Genomic DNA, 18930 nt, shown 5'->3' on the forward strand with positions numbered 1-18930 from the left:
CTAGCATTCGATTGCTTGCTTGATTGAATTAAGCAATTCAATTTGTAGCAACATTTCATAAGGTTTTTAGAAACTTTTCAGAACCTTCCCAATGGAAAGATTGTTGTTTAGATTGTGATTTGTGTTTTTTGTCTGGTATTTCTGCATTGGCAGTCAATCAAACAGCATGTCAGTATTGTGGAAAGATCTAATTAGCAGGCAGTCTTTAATGTAGGTGAATTAGGCTAAATAAACAGGATTTAATTTTTTTAACACTACTATTATTTTTCTCTCAAGCTAAACCACAATGAAACCACCTTTATGTTGCCCTACATTAATTGTAACACTAGATACCGATATTGAAATGTGTTGCTTTGTGCAAAAGAAAAATAGATTAATAATAATAATAATCTCATAACTCCCCATTGGTATTAATAATAATGATAACAATAGTGTATTTGTTATAGCACCTATTGCAGACAAAGTCACAAAGTGCTTCACATGAAAATTGTGAAAAAATGTTAATATAAGACCCAAACAGTAAATAAAAAACAAACAGTAATAAATAATAAAATACCTAAAAACACTAAATTACATACAAATAGCCTGGAGAGGGTTTAGAAACTGGGCCGTAGCCTACCCTCATATGGGTGGGGCCGTTTGAAAGCTTAGGGAACATCTCCGTAAAGAGGACCGGTCGTTACACCGCTGTCAGGTCAGCTGGATCGAACATGTTGTTGTGAGCTCCGGGCTTCATCGTTACACATTGATTTTGTTGGCTTTTTACCGCGCACTGCTGCTAGTGTCAAGTTAAACCAGACAGCACCGAAAACAGTACGATTTTTCAACCAAAATTAACGTCACAGTAAACCGACCAGCGGCGAGCCCGACGTTCATCCGGACAGGAGCTTTATTTTGAAAGTCTGAAGCGAGCGCTTTTGTTGTTACCTTCGTGCAGTTTGCCGTGAATGCTGCTCTGTTCGGGACGTTTTGAGAGCAGAGTACAACACGCTCCCCACTCACGAGAAGTTTGTTGAGAGGTGTAACTGAGTTGCAGTTTTCTCGGTTGTGTATCTCCCCCATTATTTCCACTTATCTTCCTTTTTCTCTGCACCTTTGCTTTTTAATGACAGCCGTGTACCTCCACCGGGGTCTGCTGCTGCTGCTGCTGCTGCTGTCAAACTTTCCTTGACATGGATTTGTTGCACCGACGACGGACGGACTGAAAAGTTTTGGAATTAACCACAATTCACCAGCGAGCTACTGCAACTAAAGGGACCCCGTTGCAACTACTTTTTTTTGAACAAGTTGTCATTTTTTTAAGCTAAAGACATGCAGAAGTTCAATTCCACTGGTACCCACGGCAACACGCTGCCCCGGGACGCGGAGCTCCAGCTGCGGTTAGCTGACAGTGGAGGAGCCGGTGACGGGAAGGAGAACGGCGGTGGGAAGCATTTTCTCTCCCAACCTGAGGAGGAAAGCTCGTTTTGCACCAAGAGGAAGATGCTTGTCGGTTTGGATGTAATATGCCTTTTTGTCGGTAAGAATACCGATGTTTTTACTTCTGTGAAAAGGTTTTGACCTTAAACAGACAGTTGTTGTGTTATTTGCAGTGTAACTGCCACAATTCCAATGTAAATGCCCCACACACTTGTGTCAGCTTGTCTTGTTTTGCCAACACGAGCTGTGTAGATCATTAACCTATAGACAGTAAAGGTTATAAGGATGTTAAATAAAGTTGGGGGGGGGGGGGGGGGGGGGTAAGGAGGGGAAAAAAGCACATTGCATGGGGATTTGTTAAAGTTAATGAAGCTGCAAAGCATTTTTCCAGAAGTCAAATGGAAAGTGTTCAAACTTTGAGCTCGTTCCCCTCGGTGCACGTGGGGGCAGGAGGGAGGGAGTAGGGGGGGGGGGGGGGGCTCAGCTGGCAGGAGCAGAGTTGTCCCGGGAATTCATCTGTTCCCATGGTAACTCTCCCAAAGTTCCCGGGAGAAAGAACGTGGGAATTGGGATAAAACACATGTCTGTGTTCTAGTGCACGACAATTACTTCTGTTCACTGAGCTCTTTAGCCTCTCCCACTGCAGCATTACTGAAAAACAGACACTCAAGAAATGTAGTGCTCAGCTGGGATGTTGTGCAGGTTTATAACTCAATTAAATGAACCTACAGCTTTCACATCAGTAACAACATGTGGACAACAACTCTGAGGCATAATAATAATAATAAAGGAGTGGTCAAAGTGAGTTTCTCTGTTAACATCGAAAGTATAGGCCACCAATAGATTCTATTTGACATATGGGCTAATTCTTGTTTTGGTCACGAAGTAATCCATCAACCTTTTTGACATTTTACTGTCTATACTTTGGTTGAAACTACTTTTGTATCACAATGCTGATAACCTTTTTGTTTATTTTGTGTAACCCAAACTCACAAAATCCAAAGACTTTATACAAGAACTTATAATGGAGAAAAACAAGCTTGCGGCAAACACTATATAGATGATACAAATTGTCTGATCATAATCAGCACTATCCATAACATGCTCACACAATATCAGAGACCTCTAGGATTTGGTCAAATTGTGTTTTGATTCAATATAGAGCCGCATAATTGTAATTATGTTAGATAGGTTTTCCATGGTTTTACTAGCTGATACTTACACGTTACAGTACTGTAATAGTGAGATTGAACTTTTCATTGGTAGAAAAATCCTTTAAGTTACATAAATGTGGCAAGACCAAAAGGAAGAATTATTAGCAGTAACATGATCAGAAGTGGCCAAAGTCAAATATTATTTGCATATACCTGTAGGCAGTATTTTAATGGTGCACTGTAGTGTGTTTACGCTGTGCTTTGTAGAACTGATCTGTGTGTTTAGTTCAAACTACAGGATAGTGTCATATTCATGTGAAATGTCAATCTGGCAAGGATCTAGTGACAGGAGCTGTCACAGAAACGTAGAGAAGTAATATTTCTCTCTTGAAGGTTGTAGCAGAAATTACTGACAAAATGGGAATGCCAGTACCTCAGAATTGTACTGGACACTTTAGAAGTAAAAAAAACAACAACTCTGATATTCGGTGAAGCGTGAGATTGTATTATTACATCAGTTTCATGCCGTCATCTCACATGACTATGATAGGGAACATCGGTGTTGTGTTTGTGTGTTTATTCGGACCTGCAGCAAATACGAGAGAGGCAGAACCCGTCCAGGCAGATTGACAGGTCTCTGCCTCATTGGCAGTTAAAGTATAGGAAGTAAGCCGGCAGACACAACAACAGTGTGCGGCAGTTTGTTTCATTCAGTGTTATTCTTAACCCCTGCAGGTATGCTATTAGCTATTCACGCTGCACACTTCTCAGCAGCTTTGTTTTGGGTTAAGGAAGTGGCTAGTGACCAAGCATCTGTCAGCACAACAGAGGAAATGGTCTCTCTCAGTTCTTCGATGATGAACCACTAAGCACGCCACTTGCTTTCTCACAAAATTGCGTGCGCTGACCCCTCTTTTTCCCCCCTCTGACTAGATTACAACACTGAGACTGAGTCACTGAGCCTCAAGCTGCTAAGAGCTGAGAGGATTTAGTGTCTTGTGACTTTTGTAAAATTAAATTAGTTATTCTTCTAGCTATCAATTTAACAATCACAAAAGTTCTCATTTGATTTGATAGGTTGCTTTGTTTTCGTTTTCAATGTGTGACTCAACATTCTAAAATTATTGAGAGGTTGAGATGAAAACAATGTTTTGTAATGTTAACAAAAACAGCACTTTACAGTTTAAGCACAATCAGATGTGCTGACCAAAAAATTAGTTATCGTCTCAGATCAATTACTGCAACTCTTCCTGTTAAAGATCACATGTGGTCAATTGTTTATCACTACAGTAATGACAGCATTAAGATAAAGTACCATAAAATGTATTGTTGCATTCGTTCTTGCTACTGGGAGATCATATTAATTATTAAATGTCTGACTGCTTCCTGCCTGTCTCTGCTCTGTTAACCATCATGTCAGTTATCAGCAGTAGACTAGCCTTGACTCATCTGTGGGCTTTCAACAGTAAATGCCATCACTTATTGAAGATGAATTGGGCCCTTTATTAAGCTAAACCTTCTTATCTCTGACTAACCCAATTTTCCCTTAAAAATGCCATCATCAGATTCCCTTAGACAGTTGACCCGTCGGCATTATTCACCCTGTTGAAGGGGCTCTTTCACTACTGTAACTGTGGAATTTTACCCTGAAGCATCCTCATTATGTTATCAGCTGAAGAGGGATTCCACTGTGATCTGAGGTCTTCGGTATTTACTTCACAATTAAGTGGCGACATAAAGTTAGTATGGCGTGGTATTATGAATGAATTTTAATCTGTCTGTGGAATGCTGGGATACTGAGGCCATTAGCTGAGGCTTTGGCTAAGGTTACCTGATCATACTCTTACTCAACGCTGGGCTTGCCTAACATTGTTGCACACCAGCATAAGGCAGTGCTGTTTACGATGCTGTCCTGACATTTACGTGATGGATGCTGCACAGAGATGGATGGTTCTGGTTCAGCTTAGTGTCAGTTCCATGTAAGTTGCAGAAGTGTTTGCTTGTGTGTCTAAGTGTGTGTGTGTGTGTGTGTGTGTGTGTGTGTGTGTGTGTGTGTGTGTGTGTGTGTGTGTGTGTGTGTGTGTGTGTGTGTGTGCGTTCCTGGTGGGACTGTAGGGGTTTGACCAGGACAGAGCTGACAGATTCTGCGCCCTGTGGCTGCATTTTAGATCTAGCGTCCAGCCACCCTGAGGTCAGGAGTCGTCGGGTGTTTGTCATATCTGCAGAGCATGCAGGGACAGGCCTTCCAGCCTGCACTGCTGTTTCCCTCTTGCACAGGTGGTCCTCACTCTGTCATCACCCCAATAAAGCCAGTTATTGCCCCTCTTAAGAGTAATTGGGAAATGATTGGAAGTGGCACTTGGAAACCCACAATTAGCTTATACAGCTTAGAGGGACCTGATGATGGCCACTATTGACCTTCTTGTCGAGGTCAATTGGGAAATAGTTTCATACTTGATATGCACAGGATGTTGCACAGACTGGGTTAAAGTAATAAAAAAAAGATTAAATATGATTCACATTTGATTAACATTGATTAACACAGCATTTTTCTATTTAAAACAAGAAAGTGATTTCATTACATAGTAAGTGGAGCTTTTGGACACTATCAAATATAGAAAGAGAAAGCTAGAATCGGTTGATCACTTTTAAGTGTGAGTGTGTGTTCTTGTGTTAGACGTGAAGCAGCATGCCAGGACAAAAGGACTGGTATCTACCTAAGTGATCTGAATTCTAAAAGGTCTCCCTTTTTCCAGCTTATCTCTGCTTTTGTCCCCTTCTTTTTCTCTTATTCAGACAAACTCCACTTTGAGACCGAAGGTGTTCCAGCAATGTAGAAAGGCATGTATGTGTGTGGGTTTTACGTCTGTATGTGTGTTTTGGGCGGATGGCGGGTTTATGTTAGAGGATTCCTGGTTCTTTTCTTTTGGCAGAGAAAGCTGCCAAGTGAGCGAGACAGCAAGAGGCCAACACGTCACAGCATGTCGCTGTGTATAGGGCCAGGAATATTAAATTGTCTCCTATGTGTGTGTGTGTGTGTGTGTGTGTGTATTTATGTAAGTGCGTGCTTATGAGTAAAAGTGTGGGTGTGGGTGTTTGTGTGTATGTGTCATCCTACTGCGGTTCCTACTGCGGACACCCTACTACAGCTGCCATGTGCGTGCTGTTTGTTGACAAATTCGCCGGTCCTGTTTTGCTGCGTGTTTTAGGCCCTGATCAAACACACTCTGAAGTTATGGAACACACTGGCGTAACTCTGCGGCTGACAGATGGAGAGCCATTAAAAATGGCTCAGTCAAATCATTAGTCAGTGGAAGAAGTGATTTTGCTTACTCTCTCTATGTCTCTCGTTAGTGTACGAATACATCTTCTTCCCATTTGACAGCACTGCAGCAGAGATTCATGAATCCATTAGCTGCACCTTTCCTTGAAAGGACAGGGCACACATACTCTGCTGTCTATATTTCTTTCTTCAACCATTAGCACACCAGAGCCAGCTCAGGCCTTAAATGTCTCAGTAGCCTTAAGGCTGAAGGGGCAAGTAAGAGCCTGAATGAGTGAACATCCACGGGGTGGGAGAGTAGAGTGATGCTTGGGGAAAGGGTTGAGGATCTACAGTAGGGGTCAGAGGTCAGACCAGGGGCACCTAAGGGATCTAAACCACAGCTGTCTGTTTATGTCCTAGTGAGGAAGTAGCACTGAGAAGGATAGACGGTTCAGACAGAAAATAGCTTCAAATGTACTTTTAATGAGGCAGCTGCAATCTTCTCCTGGATGACAGTTCCATAAGTGCTCAGGGTGGTCCATAGGTATTAGCCGTAATGAGTGAACAAAGATGTGTATAGTACTCTAATCCTGCTCATTAGCTAGAATGAGTTTGGAGAGGCTTACCATTGAAGTATCTACCTGAATCTGAACACAGCCTGTTGCCCCGCCTTTGCGTCTCTCAGAACTAATGACTCGTCCTCTTCAGTCTGTCCCCCCATAAGGAGACTTAGACAGCCCCCCTTGGCGCCAAGGCATGGCTACCCATCATCGGGACCATTTTATCATTGTGTCAAATCTCACCTGCTGGGGCCGTCCCTCCCTTCATTCTCTCAAGCTCCGCTCTGAAGTTACTCCAACTGCATGTTCCTCTGCAAACCAAAACACACACACGCACGCACGCACACACACACGCACACGCACACGCACACGCACACGCACACACACACACACACACACACACACACACACACACACACACACACACACACATAAACAGCTCTGCAGCCCTAAACTCTTGCCATACAGTACTACCACAATGAGGCTGCTCCATGCCAAATACCTCCCCTGCAGTCTCAACCACAACCCTGTGTCGTTCTCACATTGCAGACTGCCAGCCCACACCTCTCTGTGCACACCCTTACCTTCCCACCGCGAAACCCACCGGAGAGCTCCCTTTAAAGTTTCCAAGGTACATACCAGAGTGGCGGGTCTTTTATGTTCCTGCTGAATCAGACAGGCAGACAGACAGCCCACTTCAGACCTCACCGCTTTTGCCCTGAACTCCAGAGCCGGGCTCCAGGAAGCAGGTCGGTGAAGTGTGGAGAAAACAGAAGCAGCTGTGGGAAGTGTCTCCACTGACCAGCTGTAACAGTAACAGTCAAAGGGGCAAGCAAGAACTCTCCTGGTGCGTCCGTGGAAGGTAAAGCCATATAAAGGCAGTTGGACATGCCACAGTATAAGAAGTGGATTTATGCACCACCATGTGTCTTAAAATAGGACGAATCTGTGAGCATAGATCACTTGAATTTCATATAAACAGCTGATTTGACCTGAGTGTTGGATGGAAAGGGAAATATGCCTGTTATTACAAAGCTTGGGTGTGCCATGACAAATAAAGTGTGGGTATTTGGTCCAGCAGCAAGAGATGCTGACGGTAGCAGATGGTCAACAAAGATCGAAGACTGTTGTGGCTCCTCAATCCCTCTTTGTTCATCTCTGATTCATCTTTGTGGTGCCATCAGGGCAGACAAAACAGATGAGTCTCTCAGAACAATCCAGCTAATTATGGGAAGAAAAACGGATGTGTGTCAGTGCAGGTGGCCACCACTAACCCTTATTCCACCTCTCCACTACCTGGATATGGCCAGCGAGGATGCACAGGAAGAACCACCTTCTAGCACCACCTTCTGAACCTACCTCTGTCTATGAAACATGCTTTATAGCCTAAATAAAACTGCAGTGCCTCGCCTAGGATACTCACATACACACACACAGTACTTTAATTGGGTTTGTGGTAGTTTATGGTTGCCAATCATAATCACAGCCTTAGTGCAGATGACTTCACCTCCCATTTAAGTGTTACCTGCCTGACAGTACAACAGTCTCTGTGTTTTCTTTTATGTGCTTGAGCCTGTGTGATGGTGCATACAGTCTCTACCCGGACTACGTCTTCAAACAAAGACTTTTTTATATATCAGCTGAATGAAAGACGTGGCTTTTGCCTTTACCTGACTTAAACTGAATAGTGATTAGAAGAAAGAACAGATAAAGACTAGCTCATCCAGACAGCTTTGTGTCGTTTATGCCATTATTGCATCAATTATTATACAAGCCTACCTAGCCCAACTGGAAACTGCTATTTATGAGCCTTTTAGGCAGGCCATCATACTGCTCCTTGTAATGTTGTTAACAGGAATTACGCTCCCAAAGATTCAAATTACAACACTTTAGGGTTCAGTTAACCAGCTTAATTTTTTTTGTTGCAAGGCTGACTTGTAAGTAGCAGCTTGAAATTTAGCTGGGAAACATTGGTCCATGCAAGCTGGTGAGGGGCCCAGTGAGGGTGGACCACCCCTGAAGGGTGCTGTAGAAAGCTGGGCTGATGCCCAGGCTCAGCCTTGTTCTAAACTGCAGGCCAAATGGACCTATGTTGACAGGTCACTACAGTGATAGTCTGTCCTCCAGTTCTATCAAAGGGCAAATGTAGAACGAGGCCTGCACCGTCCCAACATTATTGAGTTTGATGAAGCAGATGCTCATTACTGTAGCTTAGATATAGCTTTAGGCTGACTGTCATGCTAATCTATGAGGCTGTTTGTCTGACAGCTGCAGTTCATTTAAGTCTGCGATAATGAGGCTGTTTGACTCAATGCTTGTCTTTTGGATTGTTTGGCTCTTGCATGGTTTATTTGGTTGGTTAGTTTTTTTTCTATGTACTGGTGGTTTTTCGGCGGTTTGTTTGGTTGTCTGTTAGTCTATGTGGCTGTGGCTTTGGTTTGTTTGCATCCCAGTGTGGTTTTTATGTGTGTGTTGAGTCTGTATGTGTGTTGAGGATATTTTGCTGGTTGACGTGGGGTCGTGTTTACAGAGCGGGTCCCAGCAGAGCCCAGATCTCTGACCCTCACATTCCAGAACCACCACTAATCGCCTCCGTCTGCTGTTCTCTGTAGAGAAACCCTTGCCGCATCTCTATTGGCTCAATCTTACCAGTTTTCTCTCACCCCCGTATTACCACCCTCACCCCCATTTGTCAATTTTCGAGCCTCCTGGCCATGCATTTTAGCCTAGTTTTAAGTTTGACCATAAAGCATTTTGATGAATAACTGTCATCTTTTTTTGCACTCTGTCTTTAATCACTTTCTCCATAGTTTTTTTTTTAATGTCTTTTTTAGTTGTTGTTGTTCTCCTCTCACAGTGAGCTCATTCTGGGCTGTGGTCATAGATGTGTAAATTAGAACCAGCAGAGTTTCTCAGAGTGAGGCACATATCCCCTCTGCTCTCATTCCTTCTCTTCTCCTCCCTCCCTCCTTCTCTTCTTTCCCCCCTTCCTTCTCTCTGTCCCTTTTGACTATTTTGAAAGCATTCCTGCTTTGAGTGTCAGGCCCAGCGAGCAGCACATTTTGGCCTGGCTGTATGAGCCGACCCACTCCTCCTTCTCCTTTTGGGTCCCCTCGCAGGCCTTCGTGGCCTGGCTCTCTTTTGAGCAAGTCTTGGCCAGGTGCAGAGGTTTGCTCACAGCTGCCTGACAGATGATGTGAGGGTCTCTGGAGTGATTTCATGTCTTGTTGTGAAAACTGTTTTAATGTAGTTGTAAAGGATAGAGGTTGACTGTGACACAGGAGCTGGTAATTTGGGATTGTGCAGATACTGGATGGCTTTGCATGTGGGTTGTCGCACAATTTTTATTTATTTTGTTGCAGAGCACGGATAATTTGTGGCTCGACTCAGGTCGAGGTAAATTTGGTGGATTAGTTTTATTCAGAAGCTTTGCAAATGCTCTGCCACAGTGGAGTGATCTTTGGTTCAGGCCATTAGTGCAGAGTCTGTCCATTTGACTTCATGCAAAAAATGGGAAAGCAACACAAGCCATCAGCAGCGCTGGCAGGTCTGAGGTCATAAAATAAGCTGCTATCTGGCTCAGCACTTCATGGTTCCCATTAGGCCGCCATATGTATTGAAAATGATCCCTTAAAAAGTCCATGTTCCTACTGTAACCGCAGAGTGTTTGGCCCTTAATGGAGGATCTGTCCATTACTTCTTTGCCAGAGCAGCAAAATATTGATTATTGAGAGAGGATGGTCCATATTGTGGATTGTGAAGAGGGCAGAGAAAGCCAGCTAACGGATAGTACAGAAAGCAATATTTGCCACAAAATTGACCTCATTATATCCAAAGATGTTCATTTATTGCAGAATAAATGTCAAATGCTGTACTTTGCTTCATAACATTTGAGAACAAAAATAATATGATCAAAAAACTAATTTCAGAAGAAAATGCAGCATGTTTGTAAAAAAGTTTCAAAAATGGCTTACAAAGTGTTGTCAGCCCTTCGTTATGAGTGCATACTCATACTCACACACACAATCATTCTGTCCCCCATTCTGATATACTGACATAGAAAAACACATACTCACACACATGCACAGCACACCAGGAGTCTTGTCAAGCCAGAAAGGTGCGACTGTGTATTGTTTGTCAGTTAAAACATTTTCATACTGGAGTGTATATTGCATTAGAACCAAATAAAAAATATCCACACCCACTCAATTTGAACCAGAGATGAACCAGATCATATTTCTGCAGGTCTCCACCAATGTATGATATATACAGATAAGAGGCTTACGTTTGGGAGATTAAGATATGTGTGGGTTTTTTATGCAGGTGGCAGAAAGGAACCAGAGAACCCTTCATTTTTAAATCAGCAAGAAAAAAGACTGTTCCTAAGTACTCATCTAATACTCCAACAATCTTAGCTAATATAAACTAATGAGAATTATTTAAAGCTAGGAGTTTTCTGTAATATTACTGTTCCTAAAATGTAATGTACATTAAGAACACATTTTGGTATAATACAACTATGGTGGCAACTCAGTGTCCAGAAAATTCAATAGGAATACATTGTAAGATTCTAACAATATAATATTTGACTAAAGAATTGACTCATAGTAGTATTCTCATTATATTATCATAAATTCCTCTGTCTAAAAAACAAACAACAGCCATATGTGACCTGTATTTGGACGTGTGTGTTGCATAAGGTACATTTATGCAATTCATCTAGGTGTGTGAGACGCCTGTAGACGTGGCGACTGAATAAGATGAGTGAGAGATAAGGGTCAGATGAGAGGTGTTTCCTATCTCTCTCTCTCTCTCTCTTTGTTGGCGTCACAGTCTCTGCTATCTGCCTGCAACGTGTTTCCCTCCCTCTTAAATTAAATGGACACGGGCTGGCTTTTATCTGTGTTTTGTCCTTCTGTTAGGGCAGCATGACTTTGACTAGAGAGGTCACTAACACACATTTCTAACTACAGCATAACATTCTTAATCAGCTGTAGTCATATAACTGTTGAAAAGTTGCTTCCTCGTGTGTTTTCTGTGCCGATAGCCTCAAACGTATAGATTATTTCCTTGTTATCCTTTATCAGCTCAGTAAGGCTGAATGAGCAGTATGACTGTATGATTGTGATAGCAAACAGACAGAATAATAATGAAACTGATACAAAGTGTGTGGACTAAACTTAAATAGAACATAGTAACCTACAGCATAGCAGGTATATTTATGCCCTGCCCTTTACCAGTTAATTGCTGATTTATCATGCTTTTATCATGCTTGAAGACATGTTTGCGTGCTATTGTTTGAGTGTGTATTTGTGTGTTGTTCCTTTTGGCCTAATTTCGTGTGTGTACCCTGTACACTACACAGTCACGTAGTCTGAGAGATTCCCTGGCAGGAGCAGTGGTTTGGCCTGGGTGCGTTCCAGCCAACCAGCAGGCCTGGGATGACAGGAAGAAGCACAGAGGTTAATGATTAGTCCCATGTTCTCTCTGCATTCCATGGGGTGACAAGGGGACATGGGATACGGTACAAAGAAATTGAGCAGGCCAGCCAGGCTTTTACAGAGCTATTTGGTTATTAGTACAACACAGAATAAAAGCCCCGTTCCTGGGAATTAAAACACACTGTCTCTCTTCATGTCATCATTAAAATATTACACAACTTTTACTCAATAAACTTTCCCCATCAGGCTGTGAGGCGTGTTTGCTTAAGCATGCCGGACCTTGACCCACTTTCACCTGATACAGAATTCTTATAATCAGTGACTAGCCAGGAAATGCAGTGAACACACATGCAGGACAAATGTTAATGTAGGATTAGGTGGATTGAACTACAAGTCACTGCTTTCCACTAGAACAAAAAGTTATTGTGAAACAATACCTTGCTCTTCCTACAGTGAGTTTATTGTCCTCTTATTTGCACACTGAAATTCTTTGTGTAACACACCCTCTAATATCTCCCTTCTTCCTCATCTTAATTCTCCACTGTCATGCCCATCTCCTCGTCTGTCTATCTTTCTGTCATCTCTCCTTCTCGCTGCTCCTCTGATGTAAGCAGCTATGTGTGGAATGCTTCGTCCCCCGGGACTGTGGAAATCATGTCACCAGATGACTGATGTTCTTTAAAGCTGCTCCCCTTATGCTCCTGTGAGACAGGAGAAGGCCACCTTTATGTTCGCTGACTGTACCAACTATCTCTGTATCTTGCTCACAGACATTCATCAAGCCATGTTCTTATTTTTTTTGCCTGCCTCCCCTCCCTTTCTCTCCCACATCTCATCAGCCTCCATCCCATTCTTTGCGTGTGAGTTGAAGGCAGTGACTCCGTACAAGCGAGGCTTCTTCTGTGGAGACTCCAGCATTACATATCCCTACCTGGAGAGAGAGGCCATCCCCGACGGCCTGCTCATTGCTGGTGGTATTGTCATCACTGGCCTCACGGTATGACTAGTGGCACAGCTTTAAAGTTAAAGTTGTCTTCACTTTAATATGATTTAACGCAGCATGTGTTTGTTTTAAACCAAAAGCAAATATACCTTCACTGTTCCAGTATTTGTGTAGCTGTACTGTATGACAAATCTTAACCAGTTTCTCTTGTCTTATTTCCTTCTTAGATCGCACTGGGTGAATGTTACAGGGTACGTTTCCGAGGTGTACATTCGCGGGCTTTTGTCGGAAACTGCTATGTTTCATGCCTATACAAGGAGCTGGGAAGCTTCATGTTTGGTTGCTGTGTGGGTCAGTCTCTAACCAATATGGCCAAGCTCAGTGTGGGACGCCTGCGACCCAACTTCCTGTCTGTCTGTAATATCACTTATGCGTCCATCAACTGCACACCGGGCAGCTACGTGTCCCAGGTCACCTGCAGGGAGCCTAATCAGAAGATGGTGGAGGAAGCGAGGTGTGTGCGCATGAGTGTTTCTGTTCAGAAATGATTTGGTTTCTTTACTAAGGGTGGGGTATATAATAGCTTGAGTTATGCAGTTAATGTGTAACCTTCTGCATCTTTTATTGATCTTCTCTTTCAGGAAGTCTTTTTTTTCCGGCCATGCTTCCTTTGCAATGTACACCATGCTCTACTTGGCAGTAAGTCACATATCCCTTTAAATACTCACACACAAACACATCTACAGTAGAATGTGACCTTCACATTCACCTGAGCTTTTGTTGTATAATTACAGTATTTGGTATTGTGTTTAGAAATGTTGAGGGAATTTTACAACTTTCATTTCAGTTATTAGAAACAACAACACCAACTCCTTAGAGGCCAAGAAAACTGTATGCAACTATTTACTAGATGAGCTAATTAAACATGCACAAACATGCACATGTGCTGTTAAATATATTCACACTTCCTGATCGTGAGGGAGGAGATCTTTGAGAGCAGCAATTCTCCAAAGGCATCCTGCTCCATGCTGAAAGAGCCGGTGAGACAGAAAGAGGAGGGGAGAGAGGGCTGGGGGAGTTAGAGAATGAGGGAGAATGTTTTTTCCACGGGGAACATGAATAGATGAAGAGACTACGCAGACAGAGGAGGCCTTGTTGTGGGTCTCATTTAGAGGAGGGTGCGGAGGGCTGAATATGCCTGCTGAGAGATCGACAGGCTTCTTTCAGCAAGAGACACCCTCTCAACCCCCCCATCTTGCTCCCACACTGCACTGCCCAGTACTTATGGGTGCATTGTGGGAGAGAAACGACAGTTAGAGAGAGACAAAAGCACATTATTAAACAGAAAATGTCCACATTCCTCATGTATCCCCCCTCATTAACCCTTAAATTATCATTTTAGGTGGTTTTAATATCTTTATGTGTACTGGATAGCAAAACTATTGAAAAGAAGAGAGGATGTTGCTGTGCAAAGAGAGGACGAAAGAAAACAACTGCCTCCCTATTTGCACTTGTATGCTATCAGTCCAAATGAAAAGCAGCACCTCTCTGACCAGAAGGAGACAAACAAGGATGAGTAGTGGGAGACTGAATGAGAGGGGTAAAAGGGTAAAGTATTGAAGGGAAGAAGTGGTGTGAGAAAAAACAAGCATTTCAGTGTTTGTTACCCCTGTTCCTCTCCTCTCCTCACCTCACTCTGTTGATTCTCGACACACATACACACGCTGCAGACACAAACTCACAGCTTCGTATGCAAGCTGTAACTGTAGACAACCTGGAGAGATTGTGTCAAACCTGTAGCTACATGCCACCCGGACCGTGGCCAGCTGCTCGTGTTTAAGGCGGCAACACTGACACCTGCTCTCAGTTGGGATAGGAGAGGGAGAAAAGGACCTGGTGAGGGTCTGCATCACTGCAGGAATGTAGGCCACGTGCTCCCTGGTGGTTGACGTGTCCAGACAGACCTTGGGCCTCCTCATAAAGCTAGCCCTGCATCAGCATCGCGCTCGCCCCGTGACCCCATTTTTACAGACACAAACATCCATTCTGTTCTGCAGCATTGAGGCAGGAGATGAGGATGAACAAAAGGAGGAAACGGGATTTAGATTGTGTTAATGGACTCGTGCCAAGCTTCTCTTTAGCCTCTGGGAAGCAGACTGAGAGGATGTCCATGTTGCTGTCTCTATTTATAGAAATTCAATTGGAAGATGTAATTATGTTTTTGGGACATACATTAAACCGCATCACCCACATGCATGTATTCACTTTACTGTAGAAATAATGACTCAGAAAGTCACTAACAACATAATAACAATATTTATCCTCCTTCTTGCAGTTCTACCTGCAGGCACGGTTGTCATGGCGAGGGGCTCGGCTGTTGCGCCCACTAATACAGTTCCTCTTAGTGATGATCGCTATCTACACTGGCCTGAGCCGCATCTCTGACTATCGTCACCACCCCACTGATGTCCTCACAGGCTTCATCCAAGGAGGGCTCACTGCATACTGGGTGGTACGTGGAAAATCACATCGTCTTGAATAACAGTTGTCTCTGTCTTCACATGGATTTGTCTCTCTCTGCTCTCTGTTGGAGCTTAAACAATAGGCTTTCTTCTTCATTTTCCTCACTCTGATCTTTCATGGAGTTTATAAACAGTGAATGATTGACAGCGTGTGTGGTCTGTGTATATTTCCTGACATGCTTTGTGTCTGTGCCTGCAGGCCTTCTACATCTCCTCCATGTTTAAGCCCTGCGCCCGTCAAGACCTGTCTCCAACTAGCATGTCCCTGGAGAGCCCACTGTCCAGTCAGCAAACTGTCTGTTAGCAGGCACGTGCAATCATTCCAGGAATCAGAAAAGAAGAGAAGATGGACTGCAGGAAGACAGGGAGAATGTCAGATAGCACAGGCGCGGAGCAGAGAGGAGAGTTTTTAAGAAAGGGAATCAGTCTAAGAGAAGCATATGATAAAAGAGTACTCTAACACATGGGCATACTGATATACAAACATTCACACAGTAATCTAATGTTCAAACTCTCACACATGTGAAACACAAGAAGCACATTTGACTTTAAGTCAAACCCGTCCAGTGAAAAGAACTGCATAGTAATATTACAGATATTTTTTTATATGTGAAAAAAAAAGAAGAAAAATGTCTATTTTTCAAGAGGACTTTTAGAAGCTGCTAATGTTGATAGTTTTCTTCTGTGATGGAGGCATTTGGTCAGTGCCCTTAGTTAGTTTCTAAGCAGAACTGGTCACTGTGGTCTTGGGTGAAAGAGGAAAAAACGCCAGCCTCCTCTGTTGTTTTGATCTTCCTCTCAGCTTGGAATAAATCACCCAGCAGCTGTGAACTGGCACCATTAGACCTCAGATATAAAGACAGCTCTGTAACAAGTGATAAGGAACAAGGACTGGCATCAATTTCGAACCATCTTTACCCTCTGATGTGCCACTGCTCTAATCCGACTGCCCTACATTGCTATGACTTAACAAAAACCTGTACGTAAGCAAAGAAAAAAAAAACAGTATTTGAGCTGTAATACAATGTTATCTTTCTTTCTTTGTAATTGAGGTAGTGATGGGGAGGAATCTGACCAAGTAACTTCCCTTCCTCACCACTGCAACTTTTCTGTACTAACCACTTTGACATTGTCTCAGAGGTGGAGGTTTGACTGAATTTTGTAACCTCTGACCTTTGCCCCCGGACTCCAATCTCTGAGCTGCACCTTGATTTATGCCACTCTTGACAGGAGAGCCGACGTGGCTGCAACCCCAGCGGCCCTCCTGTGCATCTTCATTAATAGCACTTGAACGTACATAATGGAACCTTCTAACTATAATCATTATATATATTGTGTCACAACTTTGAATAATCAGTGTTTATTGTGTCAGACTCATACACTATATTTGCTTTTTCTTGAAATGATAATTATTCAAAATGAATGTAAATAGCTATGCCATTTTATAAACCACATTGAATTTCAAAAGTATTAGTTCCAGTTTTGGACAGTTTTTACATGTTTATTAAGTGTTTGTATTTACGTTTATGTCAATCAGGTACCGAGCGTTACTATTGTATCTGTTGTAACTACTAGACTGAGCCACAGATATCAGAAAGCTATATTTTTTGTCCTCCCAGTTATTGTTATTTGTTTGTTTCGTCTGTGAATGCCAGAAAGGCAGAAATAACCACTGTACTCAAAAAACCAAACCAATAAAATAAATGTTGAATGTTCCTAATTTCTTCTGTCCTCTGATATTGCAAAATGAAAAGTAATGCCCACCCGACACACACTTAATAATGTCACTATATTTATGTCATCTTGGCTGTCTCTAACTACTAACATGCAGCAGAGTTGGTAAAGTAAGCCATTTAGCCATTAAGTCAGTCAGCATACAGCTACAATTATTTTTTAATAACAGGATACCAGACTCTGTGGGGAGGTAAGGACATCTGGGCTGAAACAAAACGTAAACACTGAAATGATAAGTGATTTAACCTCTTGTTTTGTTTGGAGGCTTCCACTCCAGTGCTCTCCTGGTTTCTTTCATTGCAGCTCTCCTTCACACCCTCATCCTCACTCTGCCCCTTCCCTTCTCTCAGTCCTTTTTGAGGGCAATGGAGCGTGATTGGCTGTTTCAGGGGGTTATGCTACCATGGAGATGCTTAGCCAGATACAGGTCGGGGCGTCTGAGGCAGTTTCTTTTATTTCTTTTTTTTCGCGCTTCCAGGCTGTGGAAGGAGAATAAAGAGCAGCCCAGAACAGACAGAGAGGGCAAAGAATGACAGGGAGAGCGTCAGTAATGGGTTTGTGCATATCACTGAGTTAAGGGGGTAGGGGGTGAGGTGGGGGGGTCAGAAGAGCAGGAAAACTGGTGCAGTAATAAAGGGAAGAATTAATTGAAGAAGTTGGCAGAACAAATGGCGGCTGCAGATATGGGAAAGTGAGGGTGATGGGCGTGGGGTGTCAGGGTGGGAAGGAATGTGATCGTGGTTTTCAGGCCTGTTTTGTTTCATAATACTGTAACTAAGGAGACACGTTTCATTCCTGAACAACGTATATGCCTGTGCTTGTGTGACAGGTTCTTGTCTATCTGCGTCTGCCGCACTCCTTGTTATTGTCTAATGTTTAGGTGTGTGTGACTGAGCTGAGTGAGAGGTAGGCTGCTCCAATGAGCTGAGCTTACACACCCTGTTAAACATGACATCTTGTTTACACTGTGGCTGGCATCCTCCTCTCTAACCCTTTGGCCCTAATGGAAACGAATGGGGGTCGACAAGCAGAGAATTCTGTATGTTCAGATTACTGAGGTCCAGGCAGAAGGGCCTCACTATTTACACTGCTGTGACTGTGCACACAGTGGGAACAGTAGGCCGGCACTGTGGTCATTTAGAATGGGGCATATTTGAACTCTTATCTCAACAGGTGAAAGCCATTACAGTCCATATGCTTCACTGTGAATGAAACAGCTCACTTTCTCCCTCTTCCTCATACTTAACTTTGGGGAATTCCTTCATTAGATTATGACTTTTGTGAAATCGGACAGGTGCAAAAATAGCAAGGCGGATGCTCGGAAGTGCTGATCCAAATCAACACGGATAAGATAAGTGTGTGGCGGAAGGCACGTAGCTCACCTACTGTGTCTGTGGAAAGGACACTTGTATTACACATATTTTTGTCTGACATTGATAACATCATCAAGGCATTTGCAGCTCAGCCAAATTCCATTTGCAGAACTCTGCCCCTGTTTGAAGTGAGGAAATAGTCCTTTTGATGGAGATGTAAAACACACCTCTTCCTGCAGCTCTCACAAAATTCAGCCTTTTCTGTTTACTACCAAGTAAAAGCTGCTTAAGGCTGTGAATTGATTCAACTGTGTAGAGGAAAAGAAATTTCTTTGCAAATGATTTTTTGTTAAGTAAGAGCTTTTTCGCTGTGGGTCTCTAAGGCATTACAAACGTAGTCTCTGGAACTCTGCTGCTCTCTTATCCAGCTGTAGTCCAATTCTTAATAGAATTAAAAAGGATTAATCGGCTCTTTAGTATGCTCAAGTGCAGACTTGCTCCCCCAGCCTGAACTGCTATGCATATTTTCTGAATCTCCTATAGTAATTATTCAGTGAATACACTAGCTGCAGCCATTAA

General features: G+C 43.0%; 1 protein-coding gene across 1 annotated transcript; it reads left to right on the forward strand.

Annotated features, from left to right (window-relative positions):
* The first annotated feature begins 833 nt into the window (after positions 1 to 833).
* ppap2d (phosphatidic acid phosphatase type 2D) lies at positions 834 to 16977 on the forward strand. The gene is made up of 6 exons (XM_083930731.1): positions 834 to 1519; positions 12679 to 12836; positions 13010 to 13296; positions 13424 to 13481; positions 15118 to 15294; positions 15504 to 16977. The coding sequence occupies exons 1-6, from the start codon at positions 1312 to 1314 to the stop codon at positions 15606 to 15608; spliced, it is 993 nt and encodes a 330-aa protein (XP_083786857.1). The 5' UTR covers positions 834 to 1311; the 3' UTR covers positions 15609 to 16977.
* Positions 16978 to 18930: the final 1953 nt, after the last annotated feature.

Source organism: Echiichthys vipera (assembly GCF_963691815.1).
Source record: "Echiichthys vipera genome assembly, chromosome: 17".
Lineage (NCBI taxonomy): Eukaryota > Metazoa > Chordata > Actinopteri > Perciformes > Trachinidae > Echiichthys > Echiichthys vipera.